At 44.6% G+C, this 27,751-nt stretch overlaps 1 protein-coding gene across 1 annotated transcript in view; it reads right to left on the reverse strand.

Annotated features, from left to right (window-relative positions):
• The window catches only part of LOC310798628 (rho guanine nucleotide exchange factor 39-like), a gene marked incomplete at its 3' end in the record, with an annotated part of 142,088 nt that overhangs the window by 27,161 nt on the left and 87,176 nt on the right, over positions 1-27,751 (reverse strand). The window contains exons 8-10 of the mRNA XM_083661170.1: positions 16,895-17,124; positions 6,802-6,890; positions 194-323 (exon numbers count right to left, since the gene is read on the reverse strand). Of these exons, the coding sequence (XP_083517296.1) occupies positions 194-323; positions 6,802-6,890; positions 16,895-17,124 (449 nt within the window). The remainder of the gene's footprint in view (positions 1-193; positions 324-6,801; positions 6,891-16,894; positions 17,125-27,751) is intronic.

Consider the following 27,751-nt stretch of genomic DNA (forward strand, 5'->3'; position numbering starts at 1 on the left):
GGGTAAGATCCGTGTTGGCGGCAGCCCGCTCACCACGGACAATTGTGTCTCTACATACAGCCCCTCCGAGTGGTGTCTGGATATCTTCAGGAGTTCACTGAATGTTTAGAAAGGGCTATTGATAGTCAGTGTGGCAGAAGTGTGCGTATGTGAGCATTTGAGCATCCAGTTTGAGAGAGCGCGTGCAGCTCACCATGTTCCTCTTGCAGCCAGGCTTGGTGCTGGTGGTTGGGCTGTTGTGGCTGGAGTCGCTGGCTGAGTGGAGAGGTTTCCTGCACAGATCCTCTCTCATGTGGACGACTGTGTTCTTAGATTGCAGCTTCCTAGACACAGAACGTACAGTAGACAGGTAGACAGAACTTGTAACGCCACGCAATGCGAACACCTGCTGCATCTAGCTAATTAGCTAGATGCCTATTAGAAATAGGGATTTCCACAAATGCAAACAAACAAAAATATCTCTGACCAAATGTTGTGAAATTTGGTGCAATAGATTATCAGGCCGCTACACGGGCAACCTGATAATCTAGTTTGGTGAGACTCCGGCCCGGTGTTGTGTTGTGTGTGTGTGTAAGGTCTGTGTGTGTTTTGGGCACAACAGCCAGACCTAAAACCACCTAACAGCCTGACCTAAAACCACCTAACAGCCTGACCTAAAACCACCTAACAGCCAGACCTAAAACCATGTAACAGCCAGATCTGAAACCACCTAACAGCCTGACCTAAAACCACATAACAGCCAGACCTAAAACCATGTAACAGCCTGACCTAAAACCATGTAACAGCCAGATCTGAAACCACCTAACAGCCTGACCTAAAACCACGTAACAGCCAGACCTAAAACCATGTAACAGCCAGATCTGAAACCACCTAACAGCCTGACCTAAAACCACCTAACAGCCAGACCTAAAACCATGTAACAGCCTGACCTAAAACCATGTAACAGCCATATCTGAAACCACCTAACAGCCTGACCTAAAACCATGTAACAGCCAGACCTAAAACCATGTAACAGCCTGACCTAAAACCACGTAACAGCCAGACCTAAAACCATGTAACAGCTGGACCTAAAACCACGTAACAGCCAGACCTAAAACCATGTAACAGCCAGATCTGAAACCACATAACAGCCTGACCTAAAACCACGTAACAGCTGGACCTAAAACCACGTAACAGCCAGACCTAAAACCATGTAACAGCCGGATCTAAAACCACGTAACAGCCAGACCTAAAACCACGTAACAGCCGGATCTAAAACCACGTAACAGCCTGACCTAAAACCACGTAACAGCCAGACCTAAAACCACGTAACAGCCATATCTAAAACCTCATAACAGCCAGACCTAAAACCATGTAACAGTGTTTCCCATACATTGATACATTTATGTATCAACGCACTCGATGATCGCCACATCAGAATTTTAGTTTTTCCCCCGTTGCAAAACTCCACATTGGCCCGCTGTGATGCTGTCTCTCTCTCACACACACACACACACACACACACACACACACACAGGACAACAGCGTGATTGAGTGATATCAGGGCCAATCAAAGGCAGATTAGAACGGGTCTGTCCAGGCTTTGACGTTTGAGCCAAATGTGAAGAAATTCCGTCAAGGCATTACTGAGATATCACTTTAACGAGCTTGAAAATGGCATTTGTGAGGTCACAGTGACCTTGACTTTTGACGACTAAAATTTAATCAGTTCATCCTTGAGTCCAAGTGGACGTTTGAGTCAAATTTGACGAAATTCCACGAAGGTGTTCCTGAGATATTGCATTAACGAACATCGTATGTACGTACGTACAACCCGAAACCATAATGCCGCCGGCTCGGCTATCGCCGGCGGAGGCATAAAAACATGTTATTTTTTAACTGAAATGTGACGTCCCTGTCTCCCTTTTCCATGTCTTTTCCCCCCCTTTTCCTCAAGCTTGGGTGTGTGTGTGTGTGCAATAAAATCGATACGGCAATATATCGTGATATTTTGCCTGACAATATTGTATCGATATTTGGACGCCAAGTATCGATATTTAAAAAAAGTTTTTTTTTTTTTTTTTTGCAGGCCATGCCATGCCAGGCCACCGGGCATCTGCATCTGGTGATTCCCACCCATAATCGATACTGTATCGATATTTCCCATATCAATGTTTTTGCACAGCCGTGACACAATAAGAATACTTTTCATGTCAGTGCGTTCAGTAACACACTCAACACTCAGTAGTTTTGACTAAATCTGTCCACTAAGTTATCAGTATAAAGTGATGTACATATTACACTACCTGGGTGGTACACAGTGTGTTGTATCTTTAGCTCTATTATTTAATTTTGAGTAAATTGTGTAGAGTATTGCAATATATCGCAATATGTATCGCATCGCAATATATCGTGATACAATCGTATCGCGACCCATGTATCGTGATACGTATCGTATCGCGAGGTCCTTGCCAATACCTAGTGTGTGTGTGTGTGTGTGTGTGGGGGGGGGGGGTATATTTTCACACGTCTTGTGATTTGTATGATGTTTACCTGTTTTGTTATGACCTGAAAAATGAAAATAAAGTATTAAAAGCTTTCCCCTTGGGTTCGCTAACACTGTAGTTGCTGACAATAAGAGAACTATGTATGTGATACACAGATGGGAAGAGAAGGGGGAGAGCGGGGGTGTATTTCTCATCTAAAAACAATGAAAGCACATTGGGGAGCAGCAATCTGATATGATTTGGCAACGGAAAACGATAAGGTTTGAATTTCTGAAGATCATTGGTGGCAAAATCCAATAGATTCAGAGACAACGGTCCAGGCAGCACATAGACACCTTTAAATCAATAATTCACTTCAGTTGTACACGTACACGCGCGAGCACACGCACACACGTGTACACGCAGCCACACACACATGCACGCGCAAGCACACGCACACACACGCACACCCACAGCCTTCCAGTCATCCCCAGTGATCTCAGAGCCGATGACCCCGGGTCCTCTCAGCCTGTCCTCTCTTCGGTCCTTCCTCCACCGCTAATTCGGCTCCCTGGAGTTGAGCTGTGTGGTGCGGGGGGCTCTGACAGGGTGATCAACTCATTAGCCCGGGAGGTCGGGCGCGGCCGGCCGGGGTCGGGGCCCCTCAGCCCGGCCGGGGAGCATCATGGGGCCAGGCGGGCTGGGAGTCCTGTTACTGAGGCCTGGCTGATCGATGCCGAGAGGCTCTCTGCCAGACTGGCAGTGTCCAGGCACAATATCAGGCTATGTGCAAGTTTCAGGGAGGCCAATTCAAGACTTTTTAACACCTTTCTTTTTAATGCTATCTGGAATTCAATTTAAGAGCAATGAAAGGGAAGGGGGGGGGGGCTTTATTGTGTGCAAAACACTATTTGTCATTGGACATAGCTGGTGAAGAATAAGCTGAAAGTATAAATTGGCAGCATCAGCAAATGTGACAGTCTATTTACAGGGTCTGCAGGTTTCAGGAAGCTCAATTTGAGCCTTCTTGTGCTTTACACCTTTTCAGGGCCGACAATTCAGCATGGGGTTGAGGGTATTAGGGATGGGCATTTCTAGCAAAAACACTAGTCGAAATTCGCTGGGCCAAAGTTGACTTTTCGTCGAATTCGCCCACCCCTAATATACATACATACACACACATATATATATATATATATATATATATATATATATATATATATATATATATATATAATATATATATATATATATATATATATATATATATATATATATATATATATATATATATATATATATTCTTTAGCAAGTCAAATTTGACATGTTCTCCCCTGATTCTAAGTATAGTTGAATCGCTTGGTTTGACCAAGTGAAACAATATTTACAACCATTTTACAGTTTAAGGTCTATGGAAAAATGAATGGCGGATGAATAAGTAACATGTAGCATTAGTAGGTTTGAGAAGGATTTATTTTTTCAATTTTTTTAATTAAAAGACGTTAGTTCAAGAAGGGCCCAGGTGGAGCCTGAAAAGGTGAGTTTTTAGTCTCCGCCAAAAGATTGGCAGCGATTCGGCCGTTCTGACCGAAGGGGGGAGCTCATTCCACCATTGTGGCGCCAGGAACGAGAAGAATCGTGATCGGGGACGAGCGACTTTTGCCCATGCATTCCGAAGCATTCAGGCGATAACGTTGGGTGGCAATGTGCCAAAAAGTGAGGAGTTCCCTTTGTTACATCGCCCAAAAGCCTCAAAATAGTGGTCGCACTAACGTTAAACGGTGGATGATTACAAGTAGGGATGTAACGGTTACCGGTTTAATGATAAACGGTAACTTAGTAGTACGTTTAAATTTTTTAATTATCATTAAAACCGCGACGGTTTGATTACCGTGCGTTAAATGCTGTCAGCCACAACAAGCAAAGCATGAAGCACGTCTCCCTGAGTCCCTCAGACTTGCAGGCATGCGCAGTTGTCATTGTTTGGGATGTGCAATGAAAACATGGCGGACGAAGCTGCTCTGAAGTTTTCTCTCCATCCAAGAGAACTATTTCGGCTATTATAAGAATGCCGAACTGAAGGAAGACGGCAACCCTGTCTGCAGAACCTGCAAAAAGACAATCGCTGCAAAGGGGGGCAATACTTCGAACCTCATGAGCCATCTCCGTGACCATCATCCAATACTGTATAGTGAATGCAAGGTAAGCTAATGCTAGCCTAACTTTTAGCTTCTATTTTAACATTACGTTACTTGTTAATATGGACTTTCGCTTAACGATGTGTGGGGAAAAGGTCTTGGTTTGAAACGCTAACTAGCTAGCTAGCAAGCTAACGGCAGAATCCTACACGCTAACTCGTTGCTACATGCTGAAAACGGCAAAGTGGATTGTTTGAAACTATTTTCCAAGGGCACTGCCGCTAAGCGCCGCCCATCGCAATCCCACTATGGCAGGGGTGTCAGACTCATATTAGGTAGAGGGCCGGATTTGTTCAACTGAGACCTCATGGGGGCCGGATTTTTTTTTTTACTAAAATCAATTCGACTCATTTACCCATTTACTTCACAAAAGAAATACTGCTCTTTCCATTTCTCTTGAAACTGCCTGCATTCCGTGTCAACCTTTCTCTTTTTCGACAGCATCTTGTTCAGGGGCGGACTGGGATCATAATTCAGGCCGGGCATTAGATACCAAGCAGGCCAGGCCGATACGGGCCGACGCGCGTGCCGGCGTCCGAAAAATTTGGGCCGTTTGAAGCTCAATTTGGGCCGTTTGAAGACAGATTTGGGCCGTTTGAAGCCCAATTTGGGTCGTTTAAAGCCAGATTTGGGCCGTTTGAAGCCCGATTTGGGCTGTTTGAAGCCCAATTTGGGCCAAGTCCAATTTTACAATGAGATGCACCCACTTTAACCCTGAATAAAGTAATAAAACCACTAGTAAACCAGTAGGCGGCACCTGGCCTGCTGTTCAGTGAGTGGCCTGACTGCGGGCACAATTTTTTTTTTTTTTTGAGCAGGCCAGGCCAGGCCACCGGGCATTTGCCCGACGTGCCCGATTATGCAGTCCGCGCCTGATCTTGTTGATTCTTTTGTTTTTTGGTAGGTAGCTGAATGCGCGATTCAATTCCAGCGTGGCATCATGGCGGCTTTGTTTACACCTGATGACCTACTGACATACTTCCTTGTAGTCCAGGTTAATTAACTTATGAATGAACTCTTAGCTTGCTTATTAGCCACACGTAGTTCATGATAATGGGGTGCAAATTTAATAATAATAATTATTATTATTTTTTTAATATTCCAAAACATCTCGCGGGCCGGATGAAACCTGCCCGCGGGCCGGATCTGGCCCGCGGGCCGTATCTCTGACATCCCTGCACTATGGAGACCTGCGGCGCCAGACTCCTCGGATGGAAGGGAGAGGAGGCTGGCCAGCGAGACTACTACCAACCTAACATGGTGTTGTGTGTAATGACCTTGTGACTGTGCATGTGGTCATTGCATATACTCAAATCAACAGAGAAGATAGACTGTGTGTGTGTGAGAGAGAGACACAGACAGACGAGCCAGGATGATGATAATGATACGAATAATAAGAACAATAAGAATAAATAATACATTTGCTATTCCCTTGTTTACAGAGTGGGCGTGCAGCAGGCAACAGTGATGCTACAGCTTTGTCCTCCTCCTCCTCCTCAGTTATCAGGCTGCTTCGGCACCCACATAAAAAAAGGTCAAGATCTCAAAGCTCTTTCATATTGGATCACAAAGAACATGATATCATTCCAAATTGTTGAGAGGCCTGGCTTTCTGAGGCTGATGAAGCTTTTGGACTAAAAGGAGACTTGTGTTTATGCAATGTGCGTTGTCGCTTATTGCTGTTAATTTTAATTGTGTTTTTCAATATAAAACGTTGTAAAATGATTTCAGTCAGTCTCTCAGTACTTTTTGAACATTTTCAGCAATTTTGTACCGTGATAATACGATAACCGTGATAATTTTGGTCACGATAATCGTGATGTGAAATTTTCATACCGTTACATCTCTTATTACAAGTGGCATTCAAGTCATATCTGACTAGTTTTCTATTTATTTCTCCCCACAAAAGTGAGGCTATATGTCTGGAATATATAATGCAACACTCACCCTCTTGCATTTTCAAATAGCCTACAAGACAGACAGGTCGGGAAGAAAATAAACCATTCAAGCCGTTCACCCGTTCACTTTTCCCCTTAGGAACCGAAGTGCTACTTCTGGACTCATTCCTGCCGTACTCTATATATTCACTTTTTAAGGACCCGTGTGTGTGTGTGTGTGTGGGGTACATAGGGGCATACCTGATAGCAGAGCTGAGGCTGTGGTACCAGTCGTTGAGCTCCTCCTGGTTGCTGGACATCAGCAGCAGCTTGGCCTGGGGGAAGGTCAGCTGGAGGGGGGAGAAGAGGGGGGTGAGAATGTGTGTTAGGAATTTTGACAAAATCATCGTTAAGATAGCCACCTTCAAAATCTGTCAAACCCTAATCAAGAATAGATCAAACCTTTCCGTGGTATTTTCTGCTTTCCATTCTGGCTATGAAGAAAGGGTGGTCAACTGTGGCCCGTAGGTGCTTGTAGCCTACTCACTGAGAGTTCTGTAGGAATGTTGGAGGCTGCATTGTCCCTTTCTTAACCTTTTCTCCTGTTCTTAGTTTTTTTTATCCAGCTTTTTATTTATTCGTTTTTTTTATCCAGCTTTTTATTTATTTATTGAACATTTTTTTTAAACAGAATTTTGGTGAAATGCTCTCTGTCTTAACCGATCTTGGCACATAAATTGAAAAGAAATTTTGAAAAGATACAGAAATACCCATTGTAATAGGTGAGCGCATCAATAAACTACTGTAATGCATGTATAGTTATTTTGATAGAAAATGATTTATTTTGATGGCACAGGGGTTTTCTGGTCTAAAAACACAGGTGTTCTTTCAGTGTAACTGGTTGAAAAAAATACTGCACTTGGTATTGTTTGGCCTGCGACTTATATTTGTTCTGTATGTGGCCCACAAACAAAAAGGTTTGGCCACTCCTGCCTGCAATAAAGGATCATGTTTCAGAGAGTTGTTGCTTTATAAGGTAAAATAAACTGCTTCCAGATATAGCGGATTTTGTTAATCACAAACTCTGGAATTATAAAACTTTTAGTTTATATTTGAGTGGCACAGCCATGTGTTTGTAATTAGCAGCCTGGGTGGCAGGCCCGATGAGGCAGTAACATGATGCGAACAGTAGAGGGCAGGCCAACTCCACTCACAAACCTTCCTGCTCAGCTTGTCAGACAGCAAAAGCTTCTACTACTACTTCATAGACATTCATCCACCACGGAAAAAACTCCAGTTGAAATCAGAGGATGCTCTTTACAAGAACGCCGAGATGCAATGATGCAAACCTTAATACAGTCAGAGAAACAAGAACGCAGAGATGCCGAGATGCAAACCTTAATACAGTCAGAGAAATAAAAGAAGGCTGCAATCTGAAGAATAAAACATATACAGGAGGAGAAAACACTGATATAAACTGTTGAACTACAGGAGAAAAAAACACATTTATATTAAACTGTTAAACTACAGGGGGAAACAACACATTTATATTAAACTGTTAAACTACAGGAGGAAACAACACATTGATATAAACTGTTAAAACTACAGGAGGAAAAATACACTGATATGAACTGTTAAATTACAGGAGCAAACAACACATTTATATTAAACTGTTAAACTACAGGAGGAAAAAAACATTTATATTAAACTGTTTAACTACAGGAGGAAACAACACATTGATATTAAACTGTTAAACTACAGGAGGAAAAAAAACATTGATATTAAACTGTTAAACTACAGGAGGAAACAACACATTGATATAAACTGTTAAACTACAGGAGGAAAAAAACATTGATATTAAACTGTTTAACTACAGGAGGAAACAACACATTGATATAAACTGTTAAACTACACGAGGAAAAAAACATTGATATTAAACTGTTTAACTACAGGAGGAAAAAAACATTGATATTAAACTGTTAAACTACAGGAGGAAACAACACATTGATATAAACTGTTAAACTACAGGAGGAAAAAAACATTTATATTAAACTGTTTAACTACAGGAGGAAACAACACATTGATATTAAACTGTTAAACTACAGGAGGAAAAAAAAACATTGATATTAAACTGTTAAACTACAGGAGGAAACAACACATTGATATAAACTGTTAAACTACAGGAGGAAAAAAACATTGATATTAAACTGTTTAACTACAGGAGGAAACAACACATTGATATAAACTGTTAAACTACACGAGGAAAAAAACATTGATATTAAACTGTTTAACTACAGGAGGAAAAAAACATTGATATTAAACTGTTAAACTACAGGAGGAAAAAAAACATTGATATTAAACTGTTAAACTACAGGAGGAAACAACACATTGATATAAACTGTTAAACTACAGGAGGAAAAAAACATTGATATTAAACTGTTTAACTACAGGAAGAAACAACACATTGATATAAACTGTTAAACTACACGAGGAAAAAAACATTGATATTAAACTGTTTAACTACAGGAGGAAACAACACATTGATATAAACTGTTAAACTACAGGAGGAAACAACACATTGATATAAACTGTTAAACTACAGGAGGAAAAAAACATTGATATTAAACTGTTTAACTACAGGAGGAAACAACACATTGATATAAACTGTTAAACTACACGAGGAAAAAAACATTGATATTAAACTGTTTAACTACAGGAGCAAACAACACATTGATATAAACTGTTAAACTACACGAGGAAAAAAACATTTATATTAAACTGTTTAACTACAGGAGGAAAAAAACATTGATATTAAACTGTTAAACTACAGGAGGAAAAAAAACATTGATATTAAACTGTTAAACTACAGGAGGAAAAAAACATTTATATTAAACTGTTTAACTACAGGAGGAAACAACACATTGATATAAACTGTTAAACTACAGGAGGAAACAACACGTTGATATAAACTGTTAAACTACAGGAGGAAAAAAACATTGATATTAAACTGTTAAACTACAGGAGGAAACAACACATTGATATAAACTGTTAAACTACAGGGGGAAACAACACATATAAGCTGTTTAACTACAGGAGGAAAAAAACATTGATATTAAACTGTTAAACTACAGGAGGAAACAACACATTGATATAAACTGTTAAACTACAGGGGGAAACAACACATATAAGCTGTTTAACTACAGGAGGAAAAAAACATTGATATTAAACTGTTAAACTACAGGAGGAAAACAAACATTGATATTAAACTGTAAACTACAGGAGGAAACAACACATTGATATAAACTGTTAAACTACAGGAGGAAACAACACATTGATATTAAACTGTTAAGGAGGAAAAAAAGCATTGATATTAAACTGTTTAACTACAGGAGGAAACAACACATTGATATAAACTGTTAAACTACAGGAGGAAACAACACATTGATATAAACTGTTAAACTACAGGAGGAAACAACACATTGATATTAAACTGTTAAGGAGGAAAAAAAGCATTGATATTAAACTGTTAAACTACAGGAGGAAACAACACATTGATATAAACTGTTAAACTACAGGAGGAAACAACACAGATAATAAACTGTGAAACAGGCAAACGGACCAACATGTGTTGCTTAATGTCCCTACATGTCCGTGCTCCTCGTGTGGCGGGGTTGATGCCAGAGGCCTCTCCCTCTGAGTCAACACTAATGACCAGCTCTCTCATCCACATGACCAAGACCCGCCTCAGATTGCGCTTGTCAAACAAACCAATGGGAGCGGCCCGAGCCCAAACAAAAGAGAGCAGCTTTTAGAGCCGAACAATTAGAGGAAAGATGACAGAGGATCAAAATTAGGCCGTCACCATATGAAATAACCTTTCACGTTTACCTGAGGCTGCAGCCCCAACACGGTAAAAAAAATATTGGCCAGCGGTGACATATCGATCATTTCCATCTGTTTGGACAGAACTTTATGACGGTAAAGAGACAAGCATGTACCGATAAAAACAATATATTAATGATGTGTTTTTTGTAAGGAAGGGGGAGGGGGGGGGGGGGGGGGGGAGTGTCTCATTATACATTAAATGGATTAAGATTTCAAATGTACCATCATCAAAAGTATGATCTAATTACAGAGTTCAGTGAGCGGGGGGGGGGGCGAATGGAGCGGGGCGTGATGTTAGGCACTCGCCACTTGGGGGACGGCGGCTTGATTTATGCACAAATAGATTCCACTTCTTATTGCGACGCGGTAATTAGGGATTTGTCAGGAAATCTGACCCTCTTAGGTAGAAATTACTTTGTATAATAAGAACGGCGGAGCACGAAAGCCCGCTCGCTGCACATAATTTAGCTTAGTTATTTATACATCAAAGGGAATCTGTCAGGCATGTGGAAACATATTCAAACAGTGAGGGGATATTAAGGCTGGGTGGGAGGCTGGGTGGGGGGAGAGTAGAGCTGCTGTGGCTGGGTGGGTGGGTGGGTGGTGGGGGAGTAGAGCTGCTGTGGCTGGGTGGCTGGGTGGGTGGTGGGGGAGAGCGATAATGAGGTAAACCACAGCAAGCTGTGGTTACAGCATTATCGCGGGGACGCAATCACATCATGCCATAATTAATAAGAAGTGTGACTGCGTTAAAACAAGGGCCACGCAATGCGCAGAATAGCCCATTAGCGGCGACGTGATGATGGGAAGAAGAAGCACAGATGTGTCTCCAGTGGAGCTGGAAGTGTTGGTGGCATACATGCGTGTAGAAACCCCCGTAGAGTAGCAGAGAAGAGTTTGACCGTGTAAAAAGCCACTCAGTCTGGAACCACATAAAGTGAATGCAGTTGGACAACCCATGCGTGATTTAGTGGAGGTAAACAATGCCGCTGGTGTGATATCCTAAGCCAAAATGCCGAGCACAAATAAAGCCAAAGAAGAGGAGCCTTAACTCTCTTGGAGGAGCGAGTGAGGAGGAGAGCCTGGCTGAGGCACAGGTGCCAGTGTGGGAGAGATGCGGTCTACTGTAGTGGGGGGTGGGAGAAAAAAACGACGACGAAATATCGATCCCCTTGAGATACATTATCGATACATTAGCACCATAATTGTGATACTATACCGTGACATTTATGCTTGAGTGTGTATTTTTTGTCTTTGTTTTCTGTAAACTTAATTTGCACAGATTGAAAAGATTTTAGTGAGGCATTATTTTATCTTCACATGTGGACAAGACGTGTCAGTCTATGTGTGTTAAAGAGGCACTATTCTGTGAATAAATACATAATGCTCCGTTCATTTAGAACTCGCAAGTTGCAAATTGCCACTTGCTACTAGCAAAAATAAAATAAATCGCCACGTTGACTCAGAATTGCTACTCGCAAACTCGGGTATGATTTCTCAACACTTAGTTGTTCCCAGCACGTCGTTTGACGTCATTTCATCATGGCGCCCACGATTGTAACAATTTAAAACACAGTTTTGACACATTTTTTCTTTTCTTTTCAACAATTGTAAGCTTTAAGACCAATCAGCATACCAACGCAATAGTTGGTTAAAGCCATACAATTAAACATTAATGCTGTTATTAGCTGTTAGCTTAGACAGCTAACGGCTATGAGCATCCATGGTTTTGCAACTTGAAGCTCGAACGCCTTTTTAGGGACATTTGTCCTCTTCAGTTACACATATGTCATGATGTATCGTACATGAAATATCCTGTAATGCAACAATTATGGCAGGGTTGCTGTATCGTGATAGCATCATTATCGAGGGTCAAGTATCGTGATAGCATCATTATCGAGGGCCAGGTATCATGATAGCATCATTATCGAGGGCCAGGTATCGTGATAGCATCATTATCGAGGGCCAGGTATCATGATAGCATCATTATCGAGGGCCAGGTATCGTGATAGCATCATTATCGAGGGCCAGGTATCGTGATAGCATCATTATCGAGGGCCAGGTATCGTGATAGCATCATTATCGAGGGCCAGGTATCGTGATAGCATCATTATCGAGGGCCAGGTATCGTGATAGCATCATTATCGAGGGCCAGGTATCGTGATAGTATCAATGCAGACCTGGTGAAGGAATGGATATACACATAGCTGGATAAGCCTCACACACACCTCTCCACAGTGTGACACTTATTACGCACACGTTTTAGCGGCATTGTTGTCATCAGAGCAGTGTTGCTTAGACACTGGCTCAGAATAAGTGGCAGCAAATGCAGAGAAGAGAGTGCAACTTTTTTTGTATTTTTAGGTAATAGTCTGCATGATGTCTGCCAGACTTACATTGTGCATTTTTGAGTCAGCATACTGGCTTAAACCCTACGATTCTTGTAATGTATGAATGATGTAAATGACTGTGTCACTTTGACCGGTCCAAGAGACAGTTTTCAGCAGAGCTATCCTACCAGTGATGCTCTAGAGCCACATGCGGCTCCTGTATGTGTAGTTGTGGCTCCTACTTAAAATAAACAAATACCGGTAAATAAAAATCTACACAACAAAAAGAAAAGAAAATGAGGAAACTGACTTTTTGTGGATTGTGGCTCTTGCAACAATTATTTTTGTGTGTCAATGTGGATCCTGAGTAGGGCAAGGTTGCGTACCACTAGGGCCATATGATTTCTGGAGCGCAGAAAAAAACGGATGGAATCATGTAATTTGGTAATAAAAATTGAATGAAATTGATACAAGTAGGCCTAATTATCAAAGTCAGAAGTAGTCCTAATTATTGTAGTAACCTAAATGATTTATAATTGTAAAATAGGCCTAGAGAAGTCATTCAGTTTTCGAGTGGGGCGTTTTGAGAGGGGGGGTCGGTCTTTTCACTTTGAGAAACATGTCAAAGAGGCTGAGAGGGCCAAGTCAACTAAAACAAACAAAATCAATCCTAACCCCTAAATTAAAATTAAAATGAAAAAATAAATGAATTTGTCAAAAATAAATAAAACCGTTTTCATATGGCCTTGTGCGCCAAATGCTAAGACATGCTTTTCCTTGCTCTTAAATTCCGTGTGCATTCAGCAGGTGCTAACAGCCACCGCCTCTTGACAAATCACATCCACTGCCAATTTCCATAAATCCCTCCCTTTATTTTGTGGCCCAGCCTTGGAACACCTATGCAATTAGACCAAACCACATTTTTTTTTTTACATGCATAGGATTTTAATTTATTTCTTAACTGCAGTGCAAAGCCTTAATAAATGTGTAATGGCCTATCGACTGTTCCTGTTGTTATTTGCACATTTAGTTTCAAGAACAATTTGTTCTTTGTTCTTGCAAGCGTGTTACTGTCAATAAACACTGTTCAGTAGCCTATCCTATGTTGTCTGTGTTTTAATAACCAATGTGTGCTTGTCGAACGCCAACCGATATTCCTGCTCCAAATTCGTCTCTTAATGACAGCACTGGAATAAAGATAGACATTTAGACTATAGACTCTATATAGTCTAAATGTCTATCTTTATTGTATTCTATTCTATTCTAAGTATAGAGGCTATAAAGAATAGACTACGGAATAAAGGCATTTGAAAAGTTTATTTAGGAACCAATTATTTTATAATAACTGAGCTTTATTTTATTTTTTTATGGTGGCTACCGCAACGGTTTGAATGGCTTCGCTAATTTGTGCGGTGAGGTAAAAAAAAATCAATACCGCGGCAGCTCTAAGCGAGAGAGAGAGAGAGAGAGAGAGAGAGAGGAGGGGGGGGGGGGGGAGAATGAGGGAGATTGAGGAAGTAGGAGAGAGGAAGAGACAGAGAGAGGGAGAGTGAAAGGCAGAGAAACGGCCCACGGCCTGCCCAAAAAATAAAACCCCACTTTCTCCACCAAACATGCCCGCGAAAGACAAGAGAAAAAACACCGGAAATTTTAATAATAGCTTCTTCTTCTTTTTCAGACTTTGCATATAGATTGCCATGGCATTTACAGCTGTCAAATTTAATTTGGGTTTAATTCTTCATGGCCCTGGATGAGGAGGGCTCTGGAGTGCTGACAGCCCTTTTCCTTGAGCTCAGGTAGGGGGCCCGGGATCAATAATGTGTCCTTATGAGAAATTAGGCGTAATGCTATTGAGTATGCATTTGGGCCTGGGCGGATAAGAGGCTAATGAAATGCCATTTCTGCCATGAGATAACGTGGAGCGGAGCCGGAGCGGAGCGGCCTGAGGAAGATGTATTTACTGGAGGGCCGGAAAAGATGGATCTGCAGCCTAATCTGATCCAGCAACTCGCAGATTCTGTTACAGCAGGCAGCCGTCACCACCACACACACACTCACGCTGTCTCTCTCACACACACACACACACACACACACACACACACACACACACACACACACACCCACCAAATAATACAGACTAGCCTCCCTGTCAGCTGGCTTTTCATTAGTCACTCGCGGGATGTGTTTAATTCACACTCCTTTGAACTTTGAACCAATTAAGTCACATGGGCTCGGCCGGGCCAATGCGTCAATGGGCCTGTCAATAAAAGCGTGCTTGCTGGACAGGACGTGTAGTCTTCTTAATGGAGAACTTCACCGAAAAACAACGCTGATTTATTTTGCACATTACATGTATCTCGCACATATCTGAAAACTGTAAACAGTTGTCAGTTGCCTGCCAGTGATGTCGTTCATGCACATATGACATCACTGGTCCACAGCTTAACTCAAATTACCTCTTAATAACTGTCAAAAACGAAATGAATGTCTGCAAAATGGTTGACAGTTTTCAGATATGTGATCATGTGCAAAATAAATCAGCATTGTTTTTTGGTGAAGCGTCCTTGAATGGCACAGAAGAGGTGTGAAATCATGGCAACATTTTGTGGAGAGATAGGCATTTTTTTCTTCTAAATTCTGTTACTTCCATTTATAATTTTAATTTAGGGGTTAGGATTGTTTTTTTTTTTATGACTCAGCCTCTTCGACATGTTTCTCAAAGTGAAAACCAAGTTGTCAGATGACGTAAGGGTCCCACACACCGACCCCCCTCTCAAAACACCCCAATCCAAAACTCAATTATTTCCCTAGGCCTATTTTACCATTTTGAAATCATTTTCAATCAAATTATGGGAAACTCTGTAGTATTCCATGTTTTACAGTTGATTACATTTACCAAATTCCAATGATTCATTCCCCCCCGCCCCCCCTGCATTGTGGAAATCATATGGCCCTAGCCTGTCAATAAAACCATACTTGCTGGACAGGCCTACAGAGAAGAGGTGTGAAATCATGGCAACATTTGGGGGGTTATAGACCGGCGGTGTGAGCAGCCGGTGAGCTCTGCATTACCAGCAGAACCTGAAGAGCTCTTTGAGCAACATCAGCCCAAATGAATATTGATACGATGCAGCATCAGCGCTAAACACTCGCTGCATAAACGCTTTGGTTACTCGCTCAATGATGCGCGACTCCTTCCTTTGAATGTTTCATGACAGCGAGTACATCATATAGACAGTACATCATATAGACACAGTTCTTCCAGCCAGCAGCTGTACTGAGACGTGGGAGACGGATGAGACGGAGACGAGACGAGCAAAAGTTCACCTTTTCTGGGGCTACTTCCAAGATTTTTTTAAAAGTAATGAGTGAGTAATTAGGGGAGACTAAGGGACTAAGGGAACAGAGGGTCTCACCTGACAAGCAGAACAAAATTACATTTGCATTTCGTGGGGTTGTCACCGCGGTGTACGGGATGCATCATGGCAGTGTGCGGGATGTGTTTAGGAAAAGCCACGTTTTGGCAGAAGACACTACAGCGAGCAACCATCAAGTTCATAAGTGAGACAAATCAGACCAGCGCACATCAAAAGTGGAAATTAAATAATGTCTCTTCTAAGGATTCACTCATGTGTATATTCAAATCAATGAACAGATGTCTCCGCACCTGTTTCCCATCAACTACCCTGCACACACATTTTTCCCCCCTGTTCAGATATTCAACTTTTCCCGAATTTTTTCCCATGACCGACCTAGGAAGGAAATAAGCTGACGTGTCAATTAAAAGACAGGGTGGGATATCACCTCGTTTTGGAAATATATGAAGTTCTGTCCTAAATTGAGATCTCCTTCATTTGAGCGTACTAAATGAATGACTGCAAAGCTTATAAGAATTATGTTATTTCATGACAGTGACTGATGTCAGGCCTTGACTGACAAGAACATCTCTCCGTCATTTGTTGTCAAACCAGACTGTATTTTTTTTCAAGTTGGAAAATACATTCTGCTACATTGATCCACTTGTAAAATTCCCTGATTTCCCCAAAGACTTGATCACATTCTCTGACTGTCCCATCTGGAATACACCCCTCATAATTGCATGATATTGTAGAAGGCCTGCCTGGCCAGCTGGCACTCACGCTGAGCAGGCCTCCCTGGCTCTTGGTGTGGCCGAACACCTTCTCCACGGTGCAGTCCTGCAGGGGATAGGTGTGCTGGCCGGCAAACTTGTCCCCATTGGTGGGATGGAGCACGCTGCAGCGCTTGGCCTGCAGCAGCATGTCCGAGAACAGGAAGAACATCTTGGGCTTGGCCTCAGCGCCTTTAGGGGCCACCGTCTTCAGCCAGCCCTCACGGATATACCACCTCCCTGGGAGAAGAGGAGACACACAGGAGGGTTAGGACATACCACCTCCCTGGGAGAAGAGGAGACACACAGGAGGGTTAGGACATACCACCTCCCTGGGAGAAGAGGAGACACACAGGAGGGTTAGGACATACCACCTCCCTGGGAGAAGAGGAACGCAGGAGGGTTGGTTAGGACATAGTCTCAACGCCAGACCCATGAGAGTTCTTACGCTGATACACTACGTTACTGCATGCTGCAGATCTCTCTCTGGGTCTGGGACACTTTCCCTCAGAGGGCTGGTTATGGGAGGGAGCCGTTCACTTGGCCAGTCATATAAATATGCCAGTGATGGATTCAGTCCTCTCCAATCAGTAATGACTTTGCGATCAGACGACACGGGAGGCGCAGCCCATTTTTCGAACCGCTCTCTCATCGGTGCTACGACCTGTCACTCATTCAATTTCAACCCGCCTTCAAAACCAGCAGTGGCTGGGAAGTGTCACAGACTCACTTATGTAGAATGCGGAGTGCAGCGATTCAACGTAATATTTGAGTCTAATATTTGACATACCACCTCCCTGGGAGAGGAGAGACGCAGGACGGTTAGGACATAACCCCTCCCTGGGAGAGGAGGAGAGACAGGAGTGTTAGGACATAACCCCTCCCTGGGAGAGGAGGAGAGACAGGAGTGTTAGGACATAACCCCTCCCTGGGAGAGGAGGAGAGACAGGAGTGTTAGGACATAACCCCTCCCTGGGAGAGGAGGAGAGACAGGAGTGTTAGGACATAACCCCTCCCTGGGAGAGGAGGAGAGACAGGAGTGTTAGGACATAACCCCTCCCTGGGAGAGGAGGAGAGACAGGAGTGTTAGGATATACCACCTCCCTGGGAGAGGAGAGACAGGAGTGTTAGGACATAACCCCTCCCTGGGAGAGGAGGAGAGACAGGAGTGTTAGGACATAACCCCTCCCTGGGAGAGGAGGAGAGACAGGAGTGTTAGGACATACCACCTCCCTGGGAGAGGAGAGACAGGAGTGTTAGGACATAACCCCTCCCTGGGAGAGGAGGAGAGACAGGAGTGTTAGGACATACCACCTCCCTGGGAGAGGAGAGACAGGAGTGTTAGGACATAACCCCTCCCTGGGAGAGGAGGAGAGACAGGAGTGTTAGGACATACCACCTCCCTATGTCCACTGTAGCTTTTAAAATGACCCTGCTACAGCCATTTGATTGCCCGTGAAAATCGGGAGTGTTGGCAGACCACTCGCAGTACCTCCACGGCCCACAGTTTGGGAATCACTGAACTAAGACAATCTGCAACTCTGCAATTTCATGGCTCAGTAGTTACTTGTCTGACAGGTCGCAGAGAGTATTTTTTAATGGTTCTTTATCAGATAGTAGGGTCTTGAAACACGGGGTCCCCCAAGGCAGCTGCCTTGGACCTTTGCTATTTTTGATTTTCACTAATGATATGCCTTATGTCTCAGCAAGGCTAAGCTGGCTATGTATGATTCTACTCTTTACTTCACGGCCTCTACATGCACAGAGCTCAACCAGGTTCTGTCTGAAGAGCTGGTCATTTGATACAATTGGATCAAAGCAAATAAACTCATATTCAATAATATATCTAAAACTATGTGTATACTTTTTGGTTCTAACCATAGATTGTCAGACAATCCTAAAATGAGTTTACTAATAGAAGGTCAAACTATACAGCAAGTAAAAACGGTGAAGCTTCTTGGACTTTGGCTTGATAGCTCACTGTCATCATGGTCTGAGCACATCAAAAGGGCGGTTGCCAAGGTAGGTAGAGCTGTTGAAAGTGTGCATCTTTTGTTACACCATTATTACTTTGCTAAAGGCTAAAGGCCAACCTACTCATATTTTTTCACAGAGTTGTTCAAAATAAAACTCCCAAATTTCTTGTCAAAAACATAATTTATAGATCAGAGATTCACACACACACACACACACACACACACGCAAACACACACACGCACGCACACGCACACGCACACACACACACGACCAGATGGGCGATAGCTTAGATTTGTTTTCTTTTACTATGTGTTTTTGGATTTTAACTATTGCGTGTCATGTAATGTGTTTTTTGTCTTGGACCCCAGGAAGAAGAGGAAGGGGAGGGAGGGGGTGTGGCTGCTGAGGGAAACTCCTCTTTTTCACTGTGATTGGCAGCAGCGTGGTGAGGGAGGGGGTGTGGCTGCTGAGGGAAACTCCTCTTTTTCACTGTGATTGGCAGCAGCGTGGTGAGGGAGGGGGTGTGGCTGCTGAGGGAAACTCCTCTTTTTCACTGTGATTGGCAGCAGCGTGGGGAGGGAGGGGGTGTGGCTGCTGAGGGAAACTCCTCTTTTTCACTGTGATTGGCAGCAGCGTGGTGAGGAAGGGGGTGTGGCTGCTGAGGGAAACTCCTCTTTTTCACTGTGATTGGCAGCAGCGTGGTGAGGGAGGGGGTGTGGCTGCTGAGGGAACTCTCCTCTCTCTCTCTCACACTGTGATTGGCAGCAGCGTGGTGACAGCTAATAAGCGAGAGGCTGACATTTGGATAGATAAGATGAAAATTCAGCCTGGGTCCATTTTTGGTTGTAATTGCCCCAGCCAGTAGCCTGTGATTGCAGCTAGCCTGAGTGGCCATAGATGTGCCTTTGGGGCTCAGGGAGGACATCTTCAGCTACAGACAAGCCCACTGTGATGAAGTGAAGGGGCCAGGCGCGAGTCAAATTGCTTTTAAAATGCCATGGGTCTCAAATGGAAAAAACAGTCGGGCGACACGCCATGACTGTGTCAGGTGTTGTGTGGAGATTGCAGCGGCGGTCGTGACCACTCCAGTAAGAATCGTGTACATGTTCAGGGCTCCAGCACTGTCTTTAAAGTCAACTTATAGCACAGAGACACTACTACCCGATGGTTTTCATCGCCGTCTGTTCAGATGACACAACTGTCCGTCTTGTGATCAGGAGTCTTTGTGTGGTTTCGGTTTTCACGCTATAATAGGACTGAGCTGAGACAGGGGATCACACATTACATGATATTTCACCAGGAGAAACGCCACAAACAGTCTCACACAGGTCGGCCCACGGCTTTATTTCTAAACACACACACACACTCGCAGGACATACATTATGGGCCAGTCTTCTACACAACTGGTTCAAAGTCCAAGTTATCAAGTCACAGTTATTATGTTTACTGCTAGCTCAAATATTTTTTCGGGTTTCAATAGATAATAGAAAGATCTAAGATTTGCATATTTAAATGCTTATTAAATTAGATTTTTGGTTGTAGGAACAACAGTTTGTACCAATCCGGTACAGCGGCTCATATACTTTCTCTGTCAGACCACTTGCCTGCCTGCAGCCTTCTGCAGACAGCAGACATCATCCCAGCTGTGTCTGCCTTACTGCGCTCTCATTGGATGAAACACTCTTCCAACATGACCAGATATGACCCTGTTAGATATCTGTATCTGCACTCAGGGAGCAGATATGACCCTGTTAGATATCTGTATCTGCACTGAGGGAGCTCCCCGCTCACATCTGTGGACAGTTCACACGTAACATGCCAGCGCTGATTTTCTAGTGCCAAGCCGAACGCCCATTTGCCCTTGATCGGGGGGGGGGTGGGGGTCACCGACCTCCAAAAACTGCGTCTAGTCTGAAGGCATTACTTGAAGAGCAAGCAGTCACCGTTTGAATATGGGAGTGTGTGTTGTTACAGTAACTGCTGAAGGCTTGTCAATTCAAAGCGCAGTTCAGGTAAGGTTAAATGAGAGACGTTTGACATTTGATCAACATCAGCTGTGAGCGATTTCTCCGTGAAAACACAAACCTAAAGTTCTTATGTTCTGACAGACCTGTGGTATTTCTGCAAGCTGCCATACTGTATGTGGCAACTCCACCATGCTACTGCCTTCAGTCAGAGGAGAGATCTCTGGCCTCCTAGCTGCCTAGAAAGGCAGTTTCACCAAGTTACAGCGAAGACTTCTCAAGACTGTATAGTGCCGCATATAGTAAGACCAATTTTGCTATTGAAATGAAGGCGAAAATGGAAAACAAAATGCTATCATAGCGCAGCATGTGTCTACATACTCATCTCAGCAGAAGAACAGTGCACCTTGCAACCACAACAAGAGCTGTAGAACTGAATTTAAAATGTGATGTCTGGATTTAAAGCGGCAATCCTCCTCAGATGTTTTTTATTTCTGTAGATGCAGTCTGAGGTTCATAAAGGTGGCATTTGTCTGTTCAGCCACCGACATTATATTGCTGCTAATATTAACTATACAGTTATTCTATTTATGTTAGCACTCCTGTGCACCAGATGATTTTCTACCCGACAGCAGGTGCTGATAGAACAGCAAATGTAAAAGCTTTCATGAACTGACTACAGGGTTGAATCACTATTGTATATATCAATCGACAATAGAGAGTAGCAAAATGGATATTCCGATACAAATGTCATGGATGATGACTTTAAGAGGTCTTTGAGGCCTTGAATGTAGGTATTCAAGACATTTAAAGAAGTCTCCCTGATTATACAGGGTTGAGACAGAGGTTTGATATGTTGTGTGTGAAGAGGAGGAGGCATCTCTTGGTGGACCAGGTACTCTTCAGACCCCCAGTCTGCAACAGACCACCCAGAGTGCTTTGAGGCAGCAGCGGGTTCAAAGAGCAGGAAGCGCCAAGCGCGCTCCTTTCCATGTCCAAACCTTTCAGCCTCCCCTGTCAAAGAGCACCTCTGCTCTGCTACAAAGGCATCTGGGTTGGACCTGCCAGGTGGGGAAGAGGGGGGGGGGGGGGGGGTTGATCTACAAAGGTCCCTGCTCCTCCTGATGTGTCCAAAGCCAGATGAATGAAAGGTAGGAGCACGCCACACACCAATGTTGATGAGGTGCTGACCACGGAGGAGAGACACACCAATGTTGATGAGGTGCTGACCACAGAGGAGAGACACACCAATGTTGATGAGGTGCTGACCACAGAGGAGAGACACACCAATGTTGATGAGGTGCTGACCATGGAGGAGAGACACACCAATGTTGATGAGGTGCTGACCACGGAGGAGAGACACAACAATGTTGATGAGGTGCTGACCACAGAGGAGAGACACAACAATGTTGATGAGGTGCTGACCATGGAGGAGAGACACACCAATGTTGATGAGGTGCTGACCACAGAGGAGAGACACACCAATGTTGATGAGGTGCTGACCATGGAGGAGAGACACACCAATGTTGATGAGGTGCTGACCACGGAGGAGACACACCAATGTTGATGAGGTGCTGACCACGGAGGAGACACACCAATGTTGATGAGGTGCTGACCACGGAGGAGAGACACACCAATGTTGATGAGGTGCTGACCACGGAGGAGACACACCAATGTTGATGAGGTGCTGACCACGGAGGAGAGACACACCAATGTTGATGAGGTGCTGACCACGGAGGAGACACACCAATGTTGATGAGGTGCTGACCATGGAGGAGACACACCAATGTTGATGAGGTGCTGACCATGGAGGAGAGACACACCAATGTTGATGATGTGCTGACCATGGAGGAGACACACCAATGTTGATGAGGTGCTGACCATGGAGGAGAGACACAACAATGTTGATGAGGTGCTGACCATGGAGGAGAGACACAACAATGTTGATGAGGTGCTGACCATGGAGGAGAGACACAACAATGTTGATGAGGTGCTGACCATGGAGGAGAGACACAACAATGTTGATGAGGTGCTGACCATGGAGGAGACACAACAATGTTGATGAGGTGCTGACCATGGAGGAGAGACACAACAATGTTGATGAGGTGCTGACCATGGAGGAGAGACACAACAATGTTGATGAGGTGCTGACCATGGAGGAGAGACACACCAATGTTGATGAGGTGCTGACCATGGAGGAGAGACACACCAATGTTGATGAGGTGCTGACCATGGAGGAGAGACACAACAATGTTGATGAGGTACTGACCATGGAGGAGAGACAATTGTGGAGAGAGGTGGCACACATCAGTGTTTCGACCATGCGGTCTTCGTCAGTATAAGATATCCTGACGAAGACCGCATGGTCGAAATGTTGATGTTTTAATAAATATTATATTTTTGCATCGTGGCTACAAGTGCGACCTACTCTCGCCACAGGCCTATTAACCCTAACATACATGTGTTTGGTGGTGGGAGGAAAACCCACACGAACACGGGGAGAACATGCAGCAAACTCCAAACAGAAAGGACCTGGGATGGACCGGGGTTCGAACTCCGGGCCTTCTTGCTGTGAGGCAATAGTGCCAACCACTGAGCCACTGAGTTATAGACTAGCACATGCCTCCTCCGAAAAAATGGGCAGTCGCTAGCCACTTCTTTCAGAGCTCAGAGCTCAGTTTGTGCCCAGTTGAGATGTGGTATCCTGCCTCTGGCTCTGAAAACCGGACGCTTCCACTCAATCCCAGAGGAGGAGAGAAAGTGTCACCCGTGTGATCTGGGTGAGGTTGAAAATGAAATGCATTTTTTGTTCTGTTGTCCAATCTTAAACACAACCACGGTTAATGGGTTAATCGCTGCATCTCTACCCAGGGCTGTGGTGCTGAAGCTGTGTAGCAGGAGCATTTGAAAAGGAAGGAGACATTTGATCAATGTCACTCTCCATTCTAAACCTATATCGCTTTTTTCATCTCAATCCTTTTCTCTCAGAGTAACTCCCCCCCACCCCCCCTCCATTTATACTTTATTCAATCAGAGAGTCACATTGAGGCCTGAGACAGAGACGCCTGGCTGAGACCAAGACACACTCGTGACAACGACAAAGAATACACACAATAGCACTGGCTCAGTCAGTCGGCGGCACGCGGGCGGGGCGGGGCGGGGGTGGGTACATTAGAAAAAGAAATCGCAAACATCACAGAAAATGTGAGACGTTGCTTTAAGATCATTGAGGGGACAGGCATGCAGACAGACAGGCAGGCAGACCTCTCCAGCCTCCCAGGGAAACAGGCTGACTGTCTGCCGTATCGATGTCCCATTGATTCGGGGCTTTGCGTCTCACAATCGCCCCCCTCATCTCCTACAGAGCTACTTAATATGTTTGAGGGGCCCCGGCGCTTCTCGTGTAGAGAGGCAGGCAGGGCTTTTCTCTTCCCCACATTAGAAGCGGTGTTGGTGGGGAGGAAGGCGAGCGGGTCGGTGTGGGGTTGGTGCTCTGAAGTCTGCCTGGTGGGACCGACTGGAGCTTTATTGGCTGGAAGGGAAGAGGGCCTGAGAACTTAGATGAGAGGAAGCGTTTGAAAGTTCCCACATCGGCATTAGAGAGATGAGCTCTCGCTCCCCGACACACACACACCCTGCAAATACACACATGAATACACACACACACACCCTGCAAATACACACATGAATACACACACACACACCCTGCAAATACACACATGAAACGGGCCTGCATACACAAGTGCCTGCAAACAAACACACACTCGTGGCTTTGTGTGCACGTAGATAGCATGGGCGTGCACACACACACATACACACTTTGGCGTCCTTTTTATCTGCCGGCCCACAAGACGAGGCTGGGCTCTAATTGGTCTTGGGGGAGATTGGCAGGCCGAGCGAAGCAACCAGGAGGCCCGACTCTCTGGAGACAAACAGCAGCGCTCCTCCACACGTACAGAGCAGAGAAGAGAAGAGAAGAGAAGAGAAGAGAAGAGAAGAGAAGAGAAGAGGAGGAAGCAGGAAGAGATGAGCGAGAGGTATGGCAGGAGACACGTTCACTCCCTCCAATTAGTGGTAATGTTCTGCTGATAGGCCCGGCCCGCTTTGATGTGCTAAATTCCTGCGGAAAGTTCCGACGCGTTCCATCGATTAGAAGCAATCCAGACGGGCGTCTCCAGAATGTAACACCTCTCCGTACTTGACTCATTTCCCTTCAGTTTATCTAGCCTATGCCTCCTCCCCAGCGCGTCCCACAAGACCAGAGCGAGAGATGCAGAGAGAGAGAGACATACCTGCCTACATTAGGCTGTGAAAAAGAGGGAGATCTTCTGGGTTATCGGGAAAAGCACCTGATACCTCCGAAAGTTTCCTTTAAAAAAAAATGCTTGTGCTATCCTATTGAATTTTTTTTTACCTTATCTGTAAATGGGAGACTCGTAGGTATCCATAGAACCCATTCTCATTCACATATCTTGAGGTCAAGGGACCCCTTCTTTAAATGGTTTTTCCTTCACCAATATTTACCCTACATTTGGAGCAGCATTTAGCCCCTTTCCCAACAAGCTAGCATGACGTGCTTGGTACCTGTGGATGCTTTAGGTCATCTAGTTTCATATAATACCTCTGGCTTTAAAACTCAGCTCGCTACAGCCTCTGGAAGAGAGGGAGAATCCCACAAAAACCGGGAGTGTTGGAACGTATGACCACATCCCAAAAGACGAGAGCGATAGATGCAGAGACAGAGAGAAGATATGGAGGGGGATCTTCAGAGGAGATGAGAGGAGCATGTGATAGAGGCTCGGTCATGAACTCTGTTGTCATTTCCTTGTGTGCTCCTTCCCTCCACACCTGCCCTCAACGTTCCCTCATTAGGGCGCGTGTGTGACGCCTGTCAGCGTCTTCCTGGTATGGAAAAAGTGCTGCCTGGAGGGCTTTTTGTGAGGAGAAGCGGATGATAACGCCCGCTGCTAGCTTACCAGCAGCACTAACCACCTGGTTAACATAACGCCCGCTGCTAGCTTACCAGCAGCACTAACCACCTGGTTAACATAACACCTGCTGCTAGCTTACCAGCAGCACTAACCACCTGCTTAACATAACACCTGCTGCTAGCTTACCAGCAGCACTAACCACCTGGTTAACATAACACCTGCTGCTAGCTTACCAGCAGCACTAACCACCTGGTTAACATAACGCCCGCTGCTAGCTTACCAGCAGCACTAACCACGTGTTTAACATAACACCTGCTGCTAGCTTACCAGCAGCACTAACCACCTGTTTAACATAACGCCTGCTGCTAGCTTACCAGCAGCACTAACCACCTGTTTAACATAACGCCCGCTGCTAGCTTACCAGCAGCACTAACCACCTGGTTAACATAACACCTGCTGCTAGCTTACCAGCAGCACTAACCACCTGCTTAACATAACACCTGCTGCTAGCTTACCAGCAGCACTAACCACCTGTTTAACATAACACCTGCTGCTAGCTTACCAGCAGCACTAACCACCTGGTTAACATAACACCTGCTCCTAGCTTACCAGCAGCACTAACCACCTGGTTAACATAACACCTGCTGCTAGCTTACCAGCAGCACTAACCACCTGCTTAACATAACACCTGCTGCTAGCTTACCAGCAGCACTAACCACCTGGTTAACATAACACCTGCTGCTAGCTTACCAGCAGCACTAACCACCTGGTTAACATAACACCTGCTGCTAGCTTACCAGCAGCACTAACCACCTGGTTAACATAACACCTGCTGCTCGCTTACCAGCAGCACTAACCACCTGCTTAACATAACACCTGCTGCTAGCTTACCAGCAGCACTAACCACCTGGTTAACATAACACCTGCTGCTAGCTTACCAGCAGCACTAACCACCTGCTTAACATAACACCTGCTGCTAGCTTACCAGCAGCACTAACCACCTGGTTAACATAACACCTGCTGCTAGCTTACCAGCAGCACTAACCACCTGCTTAACATAACACCTGCTGCTAGCTTACCAGCAGCACTAACCACCTGGTTAACATAACACCTGCTGCTAGCTTACCAGCAGCACTAACCACCTGCTTAACATAACACCTGCTGCTAGCTTACCAGCAGCACTAACCACCTGCTTAACATAACACCTGCTGCTAGCTTACCAGCAGCACTAACCACCTGGTTAACATAACACCTGCTGCTAGCTTACCAGCAGCACTAACCACCTGCTTAACATAACACCTGCTGCTAGCTTACCAGCAGCACTAACCACCTGCTTAACATAACACCTGCTGCTAGCTTACCAGCAGCACTAACCACCTGGTTAACATAACACCTGCTGCTAGCTTACCAGCAGCACTAACCACCTGCTTAACATAACACCTGCTGCTAGCTTACCAGCAGCACTAACCACCTGCTTAACATAACACCTGCTGCTAGCTTACCAGCAGCACTAACCACCTGCTTAACACATTCAGTGCCACAGCGCTTCAGTAAAATTGTCTGGAGCCTGTGCCAGATTCACTTCCATTCAGTTGAAAACAGCTATAGAATTTTTTCTATTATGGCTATATTAACGGGGCTGGACTTTAATGAAAGATTGAACACTCCTGCTTCTTCCAAAGAAGAAATTTTGTTTCTAGACAGTTCCATTATGAAATTACAGCCTCTCAAAAAAGTGCACTTTCAATGGTTTTCTGTCGTTTTTTTTTACTTTCCAAGTTATAGGCCCTTTTATGAATACCTTTTGCACTCTAATTTCGACCACATTCACTGACTCTGGCTGGTGTTTTCTGATGTGGTGGCGTGTGGTGTGGTTTCTGTGAAGCCTGTGTGACACACACACCTCTCCCCCCCCCCCCCCCCCCCCTCCCTCCCTCCCTCCCCCCTCCCTCCCCCCCTCTCCCCTCTCCACCTCTGAGCTGCGGGCTCCTCCCA

This window comes from Poromitra crassiceps (assembly GCF_964638095.1).
Source record: "Poromitra crassiceps genome assembly, chromosome: 2".
NCBI lineage: Eukaryota > Metazoa > Chordata > Actinopteri > Beryciformes > Melamphaidae > Poromitra > Poromitra crassiceps.